Below are 18,249 nucleotides of genomic sequence, written 5' to 3' on the forward strand. Positions count from 1 at the left end.
GACACGGCGGTTTTGGGGCCGGGGGGCCGCCCGGGTGGGCGGCACCGGCACCGGTGGCCAGGCCCTCGGGATGGCACCGAGCCTGAACCGGGGGGCACTGGGGGGCACTGTGGCGGAGGGTCCCGGGTGCCCACGGGGCCGCTCCGTGGCGGGCTGCTCGCCCCGGGGGGCTTCCCCAAAAATCCTCGCCCGGGGCTTGGCGAGACCCCGGGAGGTGCCGGGGACCCCCGGTGGCCCCACCGGCACGGGCAGGGCCCTTCTCCCTGCGCAACACCGAAACCGACGTCTCCGGCACGGGGCGGGCGGCACCGAGCGGCTCCCGCTGCTGCCACCCCCCCGCCGTGCTCCCCGTTCCCCTCCCGGTGCCAGCTCCGTGCCTGGCACCGGCCTCCCCGGCACCGGGCATCGCCCAGCCCGGCACTTCCCGGATGCCGGAGCCGTGCCGGGGGCGGGGGGGGGGGGGTCTGTGGCGGGGCGGCCGTGGGCCCCCCGTGTGTCGCCGTGCCCGTGGGTGGGGTTTTTGGTGCTCCGGGGCTGCGGCGCTGCACTGCAGCACGCCCGCCGGCCCGGCACAGCCTCGTGCTCCCGGCGGCCCCGGCGGCAGGCCGGCCCCGGCGGCCTCTCCGCGCGCCGGCAGGGCTGCAAGGCTGATTTTTTTTTTTTTTTATTCTTGTTATTATTTTTTTTTTTCCTCTCTTCCTCCCCTCTCTTTCCTCCTTTCTCTCCCAAGTCACTCGGATGAAAGGTCTCTGCAGGCCCGCTCAGTCGGCCCAGGTTTTTCCCGCGGGGGGTGAGTATCGAGCTCCGTGCCGGGGGGGCTGGGTCACCCTGTCCCCCTCCGTGCCTTTGGAGTTCCTTTCCTCCCCCCCCCCCCCCCCGCCCGTGCTTTAATCCTTTCCTCCCCGCTGGTTTTCGAGCGGCCGGTGCCAAGCACCGGGCTGCCTTTTTAACGTGGCCGCTTCCCGGGCAGGGGGTGCTCAGCACCCTGGGCGAGTGACAAAGATGGGGACGGGGGAGCGTGGGGGATGCCGAGCCCCCCAAACCACAGCAGGATTGATCCCCGGGCTTACGGCTGGGGCCACCTGCGAAGGCTGTGGTGGGCCCGGCACCCCCAGCTACGGGGGGCAGCGTGGGGTGGTGTTGGGGCCAGGACGCAGGGCCTGAGGATCCGGGGCCGGATCCTGCCTGCGGCGCTGGGCCACGAGCTCCGACAGAGCCGTTTGTCGGGTTACCGGCAGGCACCGTGCGAGGTGGCGAGGTGGGCGGCGAGCTCCCCCGTCCACTATGGGTACGGGGGACCCCTGCTGGGCTGCGGGGCCGGGGGGCGCCTCCCCCCCCCTTCCTGCCCAGGCGGCCTTTGCACTGGGGCGGGGAGCGCGGCAACCGGGTGCCAAGTCCCTCCCGGGACCCGGCCGGCGTCGGGCGGGCAGGGCACGAGGGTGCCAGCCCCGGGGGCCGCGTCCCCGTGGGCAGAAGCGGTGGCGGCGTGGGGACGGGACGGGACGTGGGAGCTGCTCCCTGCCCTCCCCGGTAGGCGTTTGCGGCGGGGACCCAGCGCCACCGGCAGGAACAGGTTTGGCCGGCCGGGGGAAGCGTTTTGTAGGTCAGCCGGGGTGGAGCCGGGCAGGGGCTGACGCCGGGGTGCCCCGGCGTCAGCCCCTGCCCGGCTCCACCCCGGCCCCCCGGAGCTGGGTGGTCACCGGTGATGGGTCTCTGCTGCTGGGCGCTGCCCTTGTCCTCCCCTCTCCCCGTGCCCGTGCCCTGGATGCGGTCTATCAGGCACGGCACGGCTCTGGTTTTACCCCCGGGGGGGGGGGGTGGGTGGGTTTAGGGGCTGGATTTGCCCCCTTTTAGGGGCTGACGCGGATAGGAGGCGCGCACAGGCTGGGGTGCTGAGGGTACGGTCCTCACGGCCGCTGTCCCTGTGCCCGCAGATAGCGAGGGGACCCTTATGTCCAACCACATGAAATGAACAAAGCTCCACAGCCCACAGGAGGAGCCCCGACAGCCCCGCACCCTGCCCCTTCTCCCGGACTTCCACAGGTAACAGCCCCTCCGGCAGCTTTTGGGGTCGGGGGGCGCCCGGCTCTGCCTCCCCGCCTGGGGACTGGGGCCGTCGGGGTGCCGTGGTGCCGACCCGTTCCCTCCCCGCCTCCCTGCAGTCGACGTTCCCACCCGGTCAGACGGCACCTGTGGTTTTTAACCCGGCACCGACCTCACAATGAATACGCCTTCTCAGCCGCGACAGGTAAGGGGTTTGTCCTGGGGACGAGGGGACTTGGGGGGCTCCAGGGGCCGCTTGGGCTCCTCGGCAGCCCACGCTCCTCTCTGGGGGGTCACAGGGAGCCTGGTCCTGGCCCGTGGGGCCATTGTGTGTCTGCAAGGGGGATTGCGCCCAAAATCTCGATCGTAACGTGCTGTCTGGGGACCTCGTCCCTCCCTCCCGGCCATGGGGTGGGGGGGGGGAGGGCTCCTGCCGGGGCTCCCACCGAGTGACTGCTCTTCTCTCCTTCCTCCCGTCCCCAACCCTCGCTCTCCTCCTCTCTCAGTTTCCAGCAGGGCCTCGTGCTATTCACCAGCAGGTACTAACCAGCCCCTGCCCCGCATGCTCAGCGCCCGACACTGCGCAGAAACACCCCCGCGGAACGAAGGGGGCAGGCGGGGAGCTGCACCGAGGCCCCCGGGGGGGCTGGCTGGGGACTGGGGGACACCCTCCCATTTGGATCTGCCGGGGGGGTTTCGCTGCAGTGTCTCCGAGCTCTTGCATGAAGCCCGGTGCATGCGGCTGTGCCTGTGCTAACCCAGGCCTCTGCTTCTGCCTGTACCCTCCTCCTCCTCCTCCTCCTCCTCCTCTTCCTCCTCTGTCTCCCTTCTGGGAGGGTCTCCCAAAGCCGCAGCGGTACCCCGGGGTGTCCCCGTGCCGTGCTGCTGGCCTGTCCCTAGCCAAGGTGGCACCCCGGGGGTGGCTTTGTGCTGTGCCCCCACTGCCCCCCGAGGCTGTGCTGGGGCTGGGGCCTGCGGAGGTGACTGGATGCGGCCCCCTGGTCCTGTCCGTGTCCGTCCCACCTCGTGCGGCCTCTGGGAGCACAACCGAAGGCCCTGGGCCTCCATCGGCCCGGGGGGGGAGGCTGCTGGGGACAGGCCTGGCCACGTCCTCGCTGTGCTTGGGACCCCCGGCTCCGCAGGGACCTCCGTGGGGGCCGGCAGGGCTTCGAGGTGCTCGGCCCCCCCAGCACGGGCGGGTTCGGGACGTGGGCACGGGGCGAAGGGCTCCCCGCTCTCCTGTGCGTGTGTCTGCGGCTGTCACCTCGTTACACGCACCGAGCCCGACCTGGGGGCTCCTCTCCCATCCCACAGCCCCGGCCTTGCGCTGCCGCCCCTCCTGCCCCCTCTGCCGCCCGTGCCCCGTCCCGGCGTGGCGGCGGGTAACTCCTCTCTCTCTCTTTCCCCTCTCCCTCCGTGCGCTTGCTAACAGGGAGGATTCAGGTCTCTTCAGGTAACGCTTCCTCCTCGCCCTGGGCACGGTGGTGGTGGTGGGGGGGGGAGGAACGCGCGCAGGTCCTTCCTCCCCAGGGCCGCGGCGTCCCCCCAAACCCACAACATTGCTGCCCGGGAGGGAAGGAGGGAGGGAAAGCAGAGGGCGAAGGGAGAGCAGCGGGTGAAGGAAGGGGAGCAGGGCAGGACTACAGGTCCCAGCAGTCACTGCGAGCGCCGGCCCCGGTGCGAGGCACGCCGGGACCCGCCGCCGAGCTGCGTGCGGCCGTGGCCGGGCTCCGGGCGCTGGCGCTGCCGGCCCCGTCGGGCTGGGAGGGGGCTGCGCCGGGCATGAGCTGGGTCGGATGGAGCCAGGCGGCCCCCCAGGTGCGTTGGGGCTTTGGGGAGGGGACACACGCACGCAACGGGGGGAAGGATCCGTCCCGGTGGGGGGGATAAGGGGGGTGCTGCCCGCTTAAAATCTCCGCCCGGCGCCGCTCCCCGTGCCCGGGGTGGTTTTCGGGGGGACGGGGGGGGCCCGCTGGGGTGCGGGGGCGGGTGGGTGCCGGTGCCCCGTCCTCACGCCGTGCCCCCCCCCCCCCCCCCCCTCCCGTCTCTCCCGCAGCATTTCTACCAGAACAGGGCCCAGCCTCCCGCCAGCGCGTCCCGCGTGCAGAGCAACACGACGGCCCGGCCCGGCCCTCCCGCCCATGTCTATCCAGCCGCTTCCCAGGTGATGATGATACCCTCCCAGATATCCTACACGCCTTCCCAAGGAGCGTACTACATCCCCGGACAGGTGAGGGCTCGTGCCCACGGGGCTCTGCGGGATGGGGTTTCGTGGGGGGGGGGGGGGACCACGGGGATGTTGCTCGGGGTTGGAGCCCAGCTCTGTTCCGGGGGGTGGAGGGCGTCCCCCGGGCTCTCCAAGCTCCCGCTGACCCTATTGGGGTGTTCCCACCTCTGCATTGAGGCTGCAGGCGGTGCTGGCCCCCCCTCAGCCCCTTTGGGGTGCCGTGGGCAGCCCCCTGATGTGGGGTTTGGGGGTACGCCTGCGTCCTGCGGGGACATAACCAGCCTTTTCTTCTTCTCCCCCGTTGCAGGGTCGCTCCACGTACGTCGTCCCGACCCAGCAGTACCCGGTGCAGCCCGGCGCCCCTAGTTTTTACCCTGGAGCCAGCCCCACGGAATTTGGGACTTACGGTACAGACCGGGGCGGGGGGGTTGCTCTGCTCACCACTGCCTTTCCGTCCGTAGCACCCTGCCCCGTTTGCTCCCCTGACTCTTGGATCCCCGCAGCCCCCCGGTTTCGTGGGCCGAGCACAGACCCCTCCGTCCCCCCCGGGCTCTGTGACTATTAACACCTTACAAACAGTTTTGGGGTGCAGGGGGGCGTTCTGCATCTCCCAGCGCAGCACCAAAGGCCGTGCGTTGTGTCCCACCCATCCATCCGCCTCCCCCTCCCCACCCCCCCCCCATCCCGTTCCCAAATCGGGGTCGATTAATGTTTAACCGCCCGGCAGAGCGACAGGCCAGACTTTATCCCCTGCTCCCCCCTCGGCTCACCGGGAAGGCAGCGAGCAGTTGTTCAGAGCTCGCCGCCTCCCCGGGCCAGCTGCAGCCCCCCGGGGGGCTGTGGGGCCGGGGGGCTGTGGGGCTGCGGGGTTGTGGGACTGTGGGGCCAGGGTCTGGGGAGCGGCTGCTCCGTGCCTGCCCTCTCCCGGAGCTGGGGAGCGGTGGTGGAAGCAGCCCCCCCCCTCCTTCCCCCCGCTCGCATGTGGCCACCCGGGCTGTGACTATATTTAGGCTTGGTCCGTCCCGGGAGGCCCGGCACACACAGAAATGTGAGCCGAGGCCTCCGGCCCGGCCCCGGCACGGCAGCAAGGCAAACCGGGGCGGAGATGGGTTTCTCCTGAGCCAGGTACGTGCCCGTGCTGCCTCCCCCGGGTCCCGGCAGCCCCTCGGAGGGAGGAGGTGGCCCCAGGCAGCGCTCAGGCCAGCGGCTGGCTGCACCTTTGTGCTCGGAGCTGGGGCATCCCGCGGGAGCCCTGGGCGGTTTTGTCCCCCCGCCTGCGGCTTTGGGGTCCCCTCCTTCCCCCGGTTTTGGGGTGCGAGGCCTTTTTGGTGCCCCTGCTCCCCCAGCCTAGCCCCGGGGTCCTCCCCACGGCCCCGTCGCTTCCCACCACGTGCTGCCTCCTGCCCGTGGGGCCACCCCGGCCTGCCCTCTCCCTCCCGCTCCCCCCGGGCAGCTGGGCTGGCCCCGCAGCCCTCCTGGGCAGAGGAGGAGGAGGGGTGCCCAGCACGGGGCCGGGGCATCTCTGAGCGAGCTTCGGGCTCGGCACAGCCGGGAAAGTGCTGGAGCTGGGTGGAGGCCAAGGCCCAGCTGCCCCTGTCCCTCCCCGCGCTGGCGTCCCTGTCGCGGTCGCTCCCTGCCCGGCCCACGCCGGCCCTCCCGTGCTCCTGGGGGGATGCTCGCGGATCCTTTGGGACGGGAGCAGTGGCTTTTGGGGGCCGTGCCAGGCCCGGAGCCGGGCCCAGCGCTGCCTCCAGCCCCCCGGCAGCCGTCTGTGCTCCCTGGGGTCCCAGCGGGGCGCCCGAGGCGCCCGAGCCCCCCGGGCCAGGGTGTGAATGAATGGAGGGTGCGGACGGGGCTGCACGGAGCCGCCCTGGGGCTGCTGCTGCTGGCCCGGGGGAGATAAGGGAGCGGGCAGGAAGGCAGCCGCCCGCCGAGCCGTGGCTCCCGTGCCTGGCCATGGCCCAGCGTCCCGGAGGGGCCGGTGGGCATGGCGAGCGCCCTTGGGGCGCGGGCTGGGCGTGGGGGCGGCGCGGGGACGCCGTGCCTCACTCTGCCTCACGGGGAAGGAATTCGGGCGGGCCTGTCGGGCGGGTTGGGGTGAAGCCGAAGCCGGCCCGGATGCTCCCGGGGTTCGCTGGAGGGAGGCGTGGGTTCCCCCGGCTCTCGGCAGCCCCCCTCGTGTTTTGGGGAGCGGGCTCGGTGGGTCTGGCCTGGCGCTGCCTCTGACGCTGTCTCTCCTCTCCGCCAGCGGGGGCTTACTACCCGGCCCAGGGGGTGCAGCAGTTCCCGGCGGGGGTCCCCACTGCCCAGGTCATCGTGAGCCAGCAGCCGCCGATCCCCCCGAAACGAGAGCGCAAGACGGTAAGGAGCCGGCCCCGTGCCTCCGGGGAGGGGGGGGGGACAGGGACGGTGCCAGCCCCCGTCCCGGTGCCCGCGGTGCCGTGCGGGAGGAGCGCGGGGCCGCGTCCCCGGGCCGGGGGGCTCGGCGGGTGCCGGCGACCTTGGCCGTCCCGGCGGGCGGCGTTGTGCTGAGTCACGGCTCCCGGGGGGGCGGGGGTGCCGCGGCTGCCAACTGCTGTCTGCTCCCGGAGATGCCGGCGCTCGGAGGCCTCGCGCGGGGCCTATTTATAGCGGGGAGACGAGCGGCTGCCCGCCCGGCCCCGCGGTGCAGGCTGGGGGGCAGGGGGTGCTGCCGGGCCGGGGGTTTCCCCGGGGGGTGCTGACGGAGGGGCGTCGGAGCCCCCCGGGCTGCGCTCCTGCCGGGTGTGTTTGGGGATGGGAGAGCAAGAGCCTTGGGGCTCCTCTGTGCCCTGAAACAGGGTCCTGGATCCGCGCGTCGTGCCTGCTCGCCCCGCAGCAGGGCGCACCGTGGTGCTGCTGTGCCTGCAGCAGGTGTGGGGCTGGCAAAGCCCCAGGCCCTGGAGATAATGCCCAGACCAGCGCCTGTGACACCCCAAAACGGCTGGGGACATCCCGCTGGCTCCGGCTGCCTGGCACGGTGTCTTCCGAGGCTCGCCCTGCCCTGCGCTGTCCCTTCCTGCCGGGCATCGGGGCAGGCACCCCTCTGCTGGGCGCTGTGTCCCCCAGGGAGGGGAGATGGCACCCGCTGGTCCCCCAGCTGTGTGTTGTCAGGGCAGGCGTGGCGCTGAATGAGCCTCTTGCCTCTCTGCTTAGAAAAGGGGGTGTCCTGGGGGTGTCAGGCCCAGGGAAAGGGGGAGGCGCTGGGTGCTGTGCCCCCCACCCCGCTGACGCTTCCCCCCCACCCCCCCCGCTCCGACCCCTGGGCAGATCCGGATACGAGACCCTAACCAAGGCGGCAAAGACATCACTGAAGAAATCATGTCCGGAGCGAGGACCTCATCTACCCCCACCCCTCCCCAGGTCAGCGGGCCCCCGTTTCCCAGGTGGGGTGTCGCGAGGTGCACGGGGCCCCGCTTAACAACTCCCTGTTTGCGCCCCTAGGCTGGAAGCGGTTTGGAGCCCCAGGCCAACGGAGAGACCCCTCATGTAGCAGTTATTGTCCGGCCAGGTACGAGTGCGCGCTCGGGGGTGGCTGTGCGGGGCGTGCAGCCAGTTCGCCTGGGGCTTGTGAGGTCTTTCCCCAGACCCGGGGACCAGCGACCCCACTGTTGGGCCCAGGAGAGTTTATGGGGGCTGCCTTTGCTCGCCCTGGCTGTTCTCTGAGCACCGAAGGACCTGCGTTTTTCCCTGTGCCATGTTTGTCAGCTTGATGTGGGTTGGCACGTCTGTTCTTTCTCTTCCTGCTGGGATCTAGAGGGAATCGGGGCGCAGCAGGGATCAGAGCCCCCCGCTAACGCTGCCCCTCTTGCAGATGACCGCCCGAAGCCCGCGCTGGTGGTGAGCAAGCCCGTCTCCCTGGAGCCCAGCAAGTCGGCGTCCCCGTCGCCTCCCCCTCCCCTCATCCCCGAGGTGGAGCCCGTGGTGCTCTCGGACGTGACGCTGGTGCCGATGGAGCCCCCCGTGGATGCGGACACTAAAGTGGAGCAGGGCGAGGCACCGCCCGACCCGCACCAGACGTTTAGCGCCATCACTACAGTGCCAGGGGCCGTGGAGCTGCCCCTCGTGCCCCAGCCCGACATGGACACGGCGGCCGCGGCGGAGGAGGAGGAAGGGGTGGTGGAGGAGGAGGAGGAGGAGGAGGAGGAGGAAGAAGAGGTCGCCATTCCCCTCCCGGAGCCCACCCCACAGGCGCCTGTGCCACCCGAGGTGCCGCCGGCGCCCGTCACCCCCCCGCTGCCAGCCGTGCCCCCGGCGCCGGCCGCGCCGTCGCCGCCGCCGCTCGTCGTCCCGCAGGCCCCCGAAGCGCCCGCCAAACCCGCCTCCCCCAGCCCCCCGCCGCCCCGGGAAGAGCCCTGCCCTGAGCCCGCCGCCCCGGAGCCCTCCGCCGAGGCCAACGGGGTCTTAGAGGAGTTGCCCGAGCCCCTCCCCGAGGCGCCCGCGTGCCAGCCGGTGCCCGTACCTGTACCCGTGCCCGTGCCGGAGCCCGTCCCGGCGCCCGCCCCGGCCTCCCCCATCGCCCAGCCCGAGGAGCTGCCCCTGCCCAACGGGGTGGAGGGCGCCAGCAAAGCGGAGCCGGGCGAGGAGCAGCCCGAATCGGACGTCAGCCCCATCTCGGAGCCCGAGGAGCCGGCCCAGCCCGGCACCCCCACCTCCCCCCCGGTGGAGGAGGAGGAGGAGGAGAGCGAAGGCCCCGCCGAGGCCCAGGAGCGGAGCTCGAGCCCGGCCCCTGCCCCTTCGCAGAGCTTGGAGGCGACTGTGCAAGGTTCAGGATGCTGGGCTGGGGTCGTGGGGTGCCCCGCGGTGGGTGGGGGGTGCCGGGGGGTGCCTCAATGGGGTGCCAGGCACGTGGGGAGGATGTGGGGCGCGTGGGTATGGGGTGTCTGGGTGTCAGGTGGGGGAGATGTCCGTGGAGCACATCCAGATGGGGTGCAGGAGTGTGGGGTGTAGGTTTGGGGGTGTCCTGGCTCATGAGGACGTGGGGCACGGTGGATGTGTACGGGGTGCCTTACGTGGGGGTGTGGGGGGGGTATCAGGGTGCTATTTGAGGCCGTCCTGAGCCGTCTGGGGGCGTGGGGAGGACGTGGGATGCGTGCCGTGCACGGGTGGAGATGTACTTCGGAGGGACCGTGAGATTATGGGGCGTTCGTTCTGCGTGGGCACGTGGGAAGTACACGGGGACCCTGGTGGAAAACGGGGAGCCGTGGGCTTGTGGTGTGGGGGGAAAGATGTTCCCTGTTGTTTTTTGTTTTGTTTTTTTTTTTTTTTGAAGCGCTCGGCACAGGTGTGTGACTGTTCGTGGGGTGCCCTGGGGCTGGGCGGGGGCGATGAGTTATGGGGGGTACCCGTACAGAGCACCCTGCAGGGTGCAGAGGTGTTCCCGGGAGCACGGCTGTGTGCAGTGGTTTATAGGGGGTGCCGGGGGGGGGATCGGGCATCGTGGGAGCATCATGTCTGGAGACAGAGGTGTGTAGAGGGTGTCACCATAAGGGACACCCTACACGGGGACAGAGGCCCCACGAGGAGCCTGGGGGCTAGGGGAGGGTGTGGACGTGGTGCCACAGCGAGGAGGGGGCAGCAGGGCGGGTGGGGGTCTCTGCGCGGTGGTGTGGGTGGGGGGTGTAGGGCCAGCAGGGTGGGCACGCAGTGTGTTTGGGGGCAGGCTGTGCTGGGGAGCGGTGGGACCGTGTCCCCGTGAGCCCGTCGGTGTTACTGGGGCCTCGCTGGTGACCCTGGGGTGTGCGGGGGGGGGGGGACTACATCGGTGCCCGGCCCTCACGTCCCTGCCTCCCCGCCAGTCGCCGTGTCGGTGCCAAAGAAGAAGCGAAGGATGAAGGAGCTGAACAAGAAGGAGGCAGTAGGCGACCTGCTGGATGCCTTTAAGGAGGTGAGTGTCCCGAGGCACCCGGGGGTCGCCCGACGTCCCTCTTGTGATGAACTCTGCTTTGTGCCGTCGTGTCTGGGCCACTGATGCTCCGTGATGGTATTGAGGATCTGAGGGGGACGGGACGCCTGGTGTGGGGCCGAGGGGACGGGACTGGCCTCGCAGCGTGACCGCTGTGCCTTCCCGTGCAGTCTCAGATCAGTGACAGTGCCTCAGAGGCAGAAAACAAGCCTCCCCCGTCCGCCCCTGCCCGTGAAACGGAGGACACGGCCCCCGCCCGGCCCCAGGAGGAGTCGGAGGAGACGTGGGAAGAGAAGGAGGACAAGCTGGCCCCGGAGAAGGGCAAGGCAGGGGACCAGAAGTACCGCTACAAGGAAGGTGAGCTGCGCCTCGGCCCCAGAGACCTCTGCTGGGAGCCGCCACCTCGGGGTCCAGCGGTGGGGAGGGTGGCGGGCGGCAGGGTCCAGCTGCCCTCAGCCTCACACGTTCCTCATCTTGTCCCCAAGCCTGGCACGGGGTAGGGGACGGAGGGTCCTGTGCAGGAGGCAGGGAGCTGGTGCCGTCAGGCCTTCTATCTAAGGGTGCCGTCAGGCTTTCTATGTGAGCGAACAGGGTCATGCTCGTGATTTGCCAGGCTGCGGCAGCTCTGTAGCTGTCTGGATCCCACCTTGCTGCTCCCCAAGGAAGGTACGGGGCCGCATCACGATCCCCCTTTTTCTCCCCGCCGCAGAGCAATGGAAACCATTGAACCCCGAGGAGAAGAAACGATACGACCGGGAGTTCCTGTTGGGCTTCCAGTTCATCTTTGCCAGCATGCAGAAACCTGAGGGGCTGCCCCAGATCACGGATGTGGTGCTGGACAAGGTTGGTGCGGTCCTGGGAAGAGGGGTAGGGGGGTCGGGCAGCTCTGCTCCACGCCGTGGCAAGGCTGGGCTGGGCAAGGACCTGCACCCGCAGCGAGCCTCGTGCGTGAGCAGAGCCCGGGGGAGGTGTGGGGAGCACTGCTGGGGGCTATTTTTCCAGTTCCTTGTCCCGGCGCTGAGGCTGGGGGATGGATCCATCCCGCTCCTCTGCCCCCGGGCATCCTCAGCCCTGTGTACCTTCGCAGGCCAACAAGACCCCGTTGCGGGCGCTCGACCCCATCCGCCTGAGCGGCATGAACTGCAGCCCCGACTTCACCCCCTCCTTCGCCAACCTTGGCCGGCCCGTCATGGGCAACCGGGGCCTGGTGAGTATCTGCCCTGCTCCTCCTTCCTCCCCCTCTGCCTCTCGGTGATGATCAAGCCTTTGAGCCGCTGTGTCTGGGCCACTGATGTCCGTGATGGAGCTGAGGATCTGAGCGGGCGCACGGCGGCCGATCCTGTCCCCCCCACAAGGGGCTGGAGCAGAGAGCTGAGTTTGTTTTCTCCCCGTGTCAGCCCTCAGGCTTGGGGCCCCGCCGCTCCCAGCAGAGCCAGAGGAAGGAGCCTCGTAAAATCATTGCCACTGTGTCCCTCAACGAGGACGTCAAGCTGAACAAGGCCGAGAAGGCCTGGAAGCCTAGCAGCAAGCGTGCCTCCGAGGAGGAGGATCCCGAGAACATCAAGACGCAGGTGGGAGCTGGGACGGGCGGGCGCTGAGCCTGGTGCCCTCAGGGGATGGCATCCCGTCTTGGTGACTCCGTTGTCCTTGCAGGAACTGCTCCGCCGCGTCCGCAGCATCCTCAACAAGCTGACGCCCCAGATGTTCCAGCAGCTGATGAAGCAGGTGATGGAGCTGTCCATCGACACGGAGGAGCGGCTCAAGGGCGTCATCGACCTCGTCTTCGAGAAGGCCATCTCGGAGCCAAACTTCTCTGTTGCCTATGCTAACATGTGCCGTTGCCTTATGGGGGTGAGCAGGGGCCGGGGGGCTCTGGTCTAGCTGGCAGGGGTTTGTGGAGGGGCTATGGCTGAGGATAGGGTGTTAATGCCTCTGTGTGATGGGGAGCTCACCGTTAAGGTGAGGAAAATGGGGTGTGCGGCTGGAGGGCTGAGCCCAGAGTCATGGCATGGCGGCATGGAGGTGTAGGGTGGCTTTTCCCTGCTTTGAGCAACACCCAGGCCTGCTGGCTTTTGGGGGAAGACACAACTCACGCTCCCTGCCTGGGCTCTGCCTCTTCCTGCAGCTCAAAGTGCCCACGACAGACAAGCCCACGGTGACTGTGAACTTCCGCAAGCTGCTGCTCAACCGCTGCCAGAAGGAGTTCGAAAAGGACAAGGATGACGACGAGATCTTTGAGAAGCGGCAGAAGGAGATGGACGATGCCAGCGCTGTGAGTTGGGGCGGGGGGCTGCAGCTGGGGGCTGCCACGGCGTGCCTGAGGGCTGGGGGCTCTGACCTGCCCCCTCGTGCCCCCCGCAGCCCGAGGAGAAGGCCCGCATGAAGGACGAGCTAGAGGAGGCGCGGGACAAGGCCCGCCGGCGGTCCCTGGGCAACATCAAGTTCATCGGAGAGCTCTTCAAGCTGAAGATGCTGACGGAGGCCATCATGCACGACTGCGTGGTGAAGCTGCTCAAAAACCACGACGAGGAGTCTCTCGAGTGCCTTTGCCGCCTGCTTACGACGATTGGCAAGGACTTGGACTTTGAGAAGGCCAAGGTACTCCCTGCCCTGCCCTGCCTTGCCCTGCCCTGCCTTTAGGAGGGACGTGACCGTGACTCTGTCCCCCTACAGCCCAGAATGGACCAGTACTTCAACCAGATGGAGAAGATCATCAAAGAGAAGAAGACATCATCCCGAATCCGTTTTATGCTACAGGATGTAATTGACCTCAGGCAGGTAAGGCACGTGGCCAGCTGTCCCCAGTGCTGTCCCGTGGAGCTGCTGGCTTGTGTCCTCTGAGCGCCAGCAGCCTGCTGGGGACACAGAGGTGGGTACGTGAGCTGTGGCCAGCCCCGGAGACACCATGCTACACCCCGGCCCTTGGTTAGCATGGCAGCGGTAGCGGGCGCACAGTAACTGGCAGCTGTTTAATGCAGAGGAGCTCCTCAAACCGAGCCCTTGAGCGCCAAAAGCTGCCACAGTACGTGGGGAGCTGTGGTGGCTGAGGTGGGCTTCGGGGCTGGACGGATAGGAAGGGGGAACATCTGTGCCTCCATCCTTCAGCCGTCTGAGTGCCCCCTGCCCTCCTCCCCTGCCCTCTGCAGCACAGCTGGGTGCCGCGGCGAGGAGACCAGGGCCCCAAAACCATCGACCAGATCCACAAGGAGGCGGAGATGGAGGAGCATCGGGAACACATCAAAGTGCAGCAGCTCATGTCAAAAGACAAGAGGAGAGGACCGCCCGGGCCGTCCTCCAGCAGTGAGTGCTTGAGCTCCGGGTCGCCGGGTGCAGGTTGCTCCTTCTGGGCACGAATCGAGGCCGGGCTGTGCCTTACTTCTGTGCCCTTTGTGCCCAGGTGGACGCAGCAGCCTGGTCGCAGATGACGGCTGGAACACGGTGCCCATCAGCAAGGGCAACCGGCCCATCGACACCAGCCGGCTAACGAAGATCACCAAGGTGAGCCTGGGGGAGAGCCCGGCACAGTGAGGGCGGCTGATCCTGGCCGGATCCTGCCCCCCAGCCGTGGTGCTGGGCTCGCAGCTGACCCTCTTTCTGCCCGCAGCCTGGATCGATCGACTCCAACAACCAGCTCTTTGCGCCGGGCGGGAGGCTGAGCTGGGGCAAAGGCAGCAGCGGGGGGTCAGGCGCGAAACCGGCCGACTCAGGTAGGCGGCGTGGGGCTGGGACCCTTCCCCTGGCAGTTCCTGCACCCGGGGACGTGCCGAACTCTGAGACTCCCCTCTTTTCACGCCCAGCATCTGATTCAGGGCGACCGGCCACAAGCACCTTGAACCGCTTCTCAGCGCTCCAGCAGTCCACCCCTGCCGAGAGCCTGGAGTCCCGTCGCGTGGTGCAGAGGTGAGCGTGCTGCCTGCGTCCCGGCACTGCCCCGGTGGGCTGGGGTGTGTGCAGGACAGGGCGGAACCCCCCAAATCGGGCAGTGGATGTGCAGACAGCAGATTCTGCCTAGGCTGGAGTCGTCCTCTCTGCCAGGATGGGGCCTCGGGGGGAGCTCGGTGGAGTCAGCGGGTCCTTGCAGCCAAGGCTGACCCCATCTGGTGCCCTCAGAAATGCAAGAGCAGGGCTTCCTCCCTGTGGTTTGGCACGTGGGAGGGCCACATCTGGGTGCTGAGCACAGTCTGGGTGTCCTGGGGGCAGGCATCCGTTGATAAAGTGGGGGGAATCCTGTGGGGGCTGCTGGGGTGGTCAGAGCTGGAGCATGAGGTCCCTGGCAGAGCTGGGTCTGTTCGGCTGGGAGAAGAGAGGAGCGGGGTGGGGATCTGCAGCCTGCAACAGGGAAGGTGTGGGGAGGATGGAGCCAGGCAAAACAGGGATTCTCTTACTGTGAGGGCAGTCAAGTCCTCGAGGAGGCACTGGGGAGGGCTGGGGATTGGGGTGAGACAGCCTGGCCTCGTGTAGCTCTGCAGTTTGGGGTCAGGGCGGGTGGCAGTGCCCCTATTCACCTTGTCTCCTTCCTCCTCCCGCCCAGGAGCAGCTCCAGCCGCGACAGGTCAGAAAAGGCCGGGGACAGAGGGGACCGGGAGTCGCGTTCGGAGAAGGGCAGCGACCGCCTGGAGCGTCCCGACCGGGGGGAGCGGGGCGAGAGGAACAGGTCTGCCCTCACCAAGAGGAGCTTCAGCAAGGAGACGGAGGACAGGAGCCGGGAACGGGAGAAGCAGGGCGGCCCCGAGGCCGTGCGCAAGGCTGCTAGCATGACGGAGGAACGGGACCGGAGCCGAGAGCCCAGTGAGTTGCGGAGGAGAGGGGTCCTCGGGGTCTGGCTGCGGGCTGGGCGCCGGGCGGTGCCTGATCTTCGTGCTCTCCTCAGTTAAACAAGAGCCAGCAGCTCCCGCAGCATCGCCCAAGCCCACGCTGTCAGAAGAGGAGCTGGAGAAGAAATCCAAGGCAATCATAGAGGAATATCTGCACATCAATGACATGAAGGTGAGAGGAGCGGGTGGCGGGTGCAGCACCCTATGGCCCCCCTAGGATGCCGTCCGCTCCCCCGGGCAGTGGTGCTGGTGGTGCCGGGGTGAGGAGGGGGAGCCGGGGCTGTCCCGTGGGACGGCGCTGACCCTCCTGTTTCCCGCAGGAGGCCCTGCAGTGCGTGCAGGAGCTGGGCAGTCCCTCCTTGCTCTACGTTTTTGTGCGGAACGGCATCGAGTCCACGCTGGAGAGGAGCACGATCTCCCGCGAGCACATGGGGGTCCTGCTGTGCCACCTGGTGAAGGCGGGCACGCTCTCCAAGGAGCAGTACTACAAAGGGTGAGGGACCGAGGCAGCCCGCCTCCCAGGCGCTCTTTGCCTGGCTTTAAATCTGTCCCAGAGACCTCCCGAGGCTCCTCCCAGCCGAGGGCACGGAGCCTGCTGGATCCCAACTGGATCCCAACGTCCCACCTCTGCCCTGCAGGCTGCGGGAGATCCTGGAGATCGCAGAGGACATGGAGATCGACATCCCGCACATCTGGCTGTACCTGGCCGAGCTCATCACGCCCATCCTGCAGGAGGAAGGCATCCCCATGGAGGAGCTGTTCAGGTGGGGGCTGCGGGGCTTCTTTTGGGGTCCTGGAGCGGGTCCTGGGGGCACGTCTAACAGCCCTGCTGCTTGCGCCCCGCAGGGAGATAACGAAACCCCTGGTGCCCATCGGGAAGGCCACCACGCTGCTGGTCGAGGTGCTGGGCTTGTTGTGCAAGGGCATGGTAAGTGCGGGGTGCTCACGGAGCTGCCAGCTCGTGGGTTTGGGGGCTGGCAGCCTTCCTGGGGGGGTAGCAGGGGGTGGGGGGTCAAACCCCTCTGCGTCGGGGGCATGGCAGTGCCCCTTGGTGCGTCGGGGAGCCGGGGGCAGCCGGTTGTGGGATGGGGAGCAAGCAGCACCCGGGGCTGACTCTGGGTTTTCTCGCAGAGCCAGAAGACCGCAGGCAAACTGTGGCGGGACGGGGGCCTGAGCTGGAAGGAATTCCTGCCCGAGGACCAGGATGTCAACAAATTTGTCACAGAGCAGGTGAGGGGCCATGTGGGGACCCCTAGCCCTGCTGCCGGCGGTGTGGCGTTCCCCCTGTGCTGCCCCTGACAGCTGCTCTCCCCCTGCTCCCCCAGAAATTGGAGTACACCATGGGGGACAGCTCGGACACGCCGAGCTGCAAGGAGCTGACCTCGGAGGAGCTGTGCAAGCAAATGGACAAACTGCTGAAGGAGAACTCGAACAACCAAAGAATATACGACTGGATCGAGGTCAGGGTGCGGGCAGGACGCCCGCGGGGGTTCGGGGGCACCCTCGTGGCTCAGCCCTGGTCTTACAGCCCCCCTCTCATCCCTCCCGCAGGCCAACCTGAGCGAGGAGCAGGTCTCATCCAACATGTTTATCAGGGCCCTGATGACGTCCGTGTGCCATTCAGCCATCGTCTGTGAGTGGGGCTCGCGGCGGGGCGAGGCGGGGGCCACGGGGGGGGGTGTGTGTGTGTGTGTGTGTCTCGCTGCCCCTCCCTCACACCTCCTCTCCCGCAGTTGAGAACCCGTACCGCGTCGACGCCCTGGTCATCCGCAACCGGGCCAAGCTGCTGCAGAAGTACATGCGGGACGAGCAGAAGGAGCTCCAGGCGCTCTACGCCCTGCAGGCCTTGGTGGTGAAGCTGGAGCAGCCTCCGAGTGAGTGTCAGGGGACAGCAGGCCCGGGGACGGGGGGTGGCAGGCGCGTCCCCGCTGCCAGGGGGCGGATGGATGGATGGATGGTGGCTGGGGAATGGCAGGGTTCCCTTCCGTCTCCCCCCAGACCTGCTGCGGATGTTCTTCGATGCCCTCTACGACGAGGACGTCATCAAGGAGGAGGCCTTCTACAAGTGGGAGTCGAGCAAGGACCTGTCGGAGCAGCAGGGCAAAGGGGTGGCCCTCAAGTCGGTGACGGCGTTTTTCACCTGGCTCCGGGAAGCCGAGGACGAGTCGGATAACAACTGAGTGCCCGTGAGGAGGAGGACGAGGAGGAAGGGGGGAGAGAGCGGGGGGCACCCCAGGGTGCGACTCCATCCCCTCCCAGCCCCGACCCCCTGGACTTGCTCTCACACTGGGGTCTGGGGACCCGCTGCGCCCCCCCCTCTCGTTTTATTTCTCCTCTCCCTCCTCCCCCCGCCCCGGTTCCGCGGGCCAGGCCCGTACTGGTTTGTCACGATGATAACGGATGGATGCTGACGGAGGTGGGTGGCGCTGGGGGGCTGCTCTGGGGCCCTCCTTTTACCCCCCCCCCACCAGCACAGGCACCCTGGGGCACCGGGAGCGGGGCCGAGCACCCCCAGGCTCACGTCACGGGGAAGGGGGACGGGATGGGGACACGCTTCCCCCCCTCCTCTCCCCCTTCCTCTTCCTCCTCCCCACTTCTTGCTGAAATATAGAGATATATATATATATAAACTTATTAAATTTGGTTTGGGGACAGGAGTGTGATTTCTCCCCCTCCCCTGTCCCCCCTATTCCTCCATCACTGCCTGGAGCCCCCCCCCCCCCCCAAAGGTTTTTTATTTTAAATATAAATCATTCCCCTCCCACCCCAGCTCCTGCTATGACACCTGGGGAGGGTGCTGGGGAGGAAGGGGGGGGTGACCCCTTCTCTCTGGGCCAGGCTGAGTCCCTGTCCCCCCCCCGGAGCCCCCAGCCTCCCCTCAAAACGTTCAAGGCCACAATTGGGCAAGCGACGGGGCGGCCCCGCATCCGCGTCCCCTGTATTTATAGAGCGCCGGATGTGACGAGCCGCACGTGTAATTATTAAAACAAGGATTCAATTACTGGTCACGTGAATTTGTAAATAATTTTTTTTTTTTTTGCCTTTTTCTTTTCTTTTTTTTTTTTTTTCTTTATGGAGTATTTAATTGAAGATTTAAAAAGGCATCTTTTCACCTTAAAACTGGAAATAAAAGAACATTGCTAAATAACGCCCCGTGTGCCGCTGTTGCCGCCCGGCCCTGTGCCCTCTTGTCCCGTGTCCCTTGTCCCTTGGGCTGGCGGGGGCACCCCGAGGCAGACGGT

General features: G+C 67.7%; 1 protein-coding gene and 2 non-coding genes across 3 annotated transcripts; all 3 read left to right on the forward strand.

Moving 5' to 3' along the window:
- The first annotated feature begins 1,968 nt into the window (after positions 1–1,968).
- Positions 1,969–18,149, forward strand: EIF4G1 (eukaryotic translation initiation factor 4 gamma 1). The gene is given in 32 exon segments (XM_050712469.1): positions 1,969–2,043; positions 2,163–2,217; positions 2,220–2,248; positions 4,100–4,273; positions 4,578–4,677; positions 6,519–6,631; positions 7,559–7,651; positions 7,733–7,799; positions 8,103–9,053; positions 10,087–10,175; positions 10,364–10,550; positions 10,903–11,036; positions 11,281–11,400; positions 11,591–11,764; positions 11,847–12,044; positions 12,319–12,465; positions 12,555–12,791; positions 12,867–12,971; positions 13,340–13,493; positions 13,591–13,691; positions 13,798–13,900; positions 13,991–14,093; positions 14,725–14,981; positions 15,064–15,179; positions 15,328–15,500; positions 15,646–15,771; positions 15,854–15,935; positions 16,139–16,237; positions 16,333–16,467; positions 16,559–16,640; positions 16,741–16,881; positions 17,006–18,149. Coding segments are annotated over 32 exon segments (4,902 nt in total). The 3' UTR covers positions 17,188–18,149.
- LOC118253217 (small nucleolar RNA SNORD66) lies at positions 10,214–10,290 on the forward strand. The gene has a single exon (XR_004780365.1). It is a non-coding gene; the product is annotated as a small nucleolar RNA SNORD66 (small nucleolar RNA).
- On the forward strand, positions 11,440–11,515 carry LOC118253218 (small nucleolar RNA SNORD66). Its single transcript, XR_004780366.1, has one exon. It is a non-coding gene; the product is annotated as a small nucleolar RNA SNORD66 (small nucleolar RNA).
- Positions 18,150–18,249: the final 100 nt, after the last annotated feature.

The sequence above is a fragment of the Cygnus atratus genome, chromosome 9 (genome assembly GCF_013377495.2).
Source record: "Cygnus atratus isolate AKBS03 ecotype Queensland, Australia chromosome 9, CAtr_DNAZoo_HiC_assembly, whole genome shotgun sequence".
In the NCBI taxonomy this organism is placed as follows: Eukaryota; Metazoa; Chordata; class Aves; order Anseriformes; family Anatidae; genus Cygnus; species Cygnus atratus.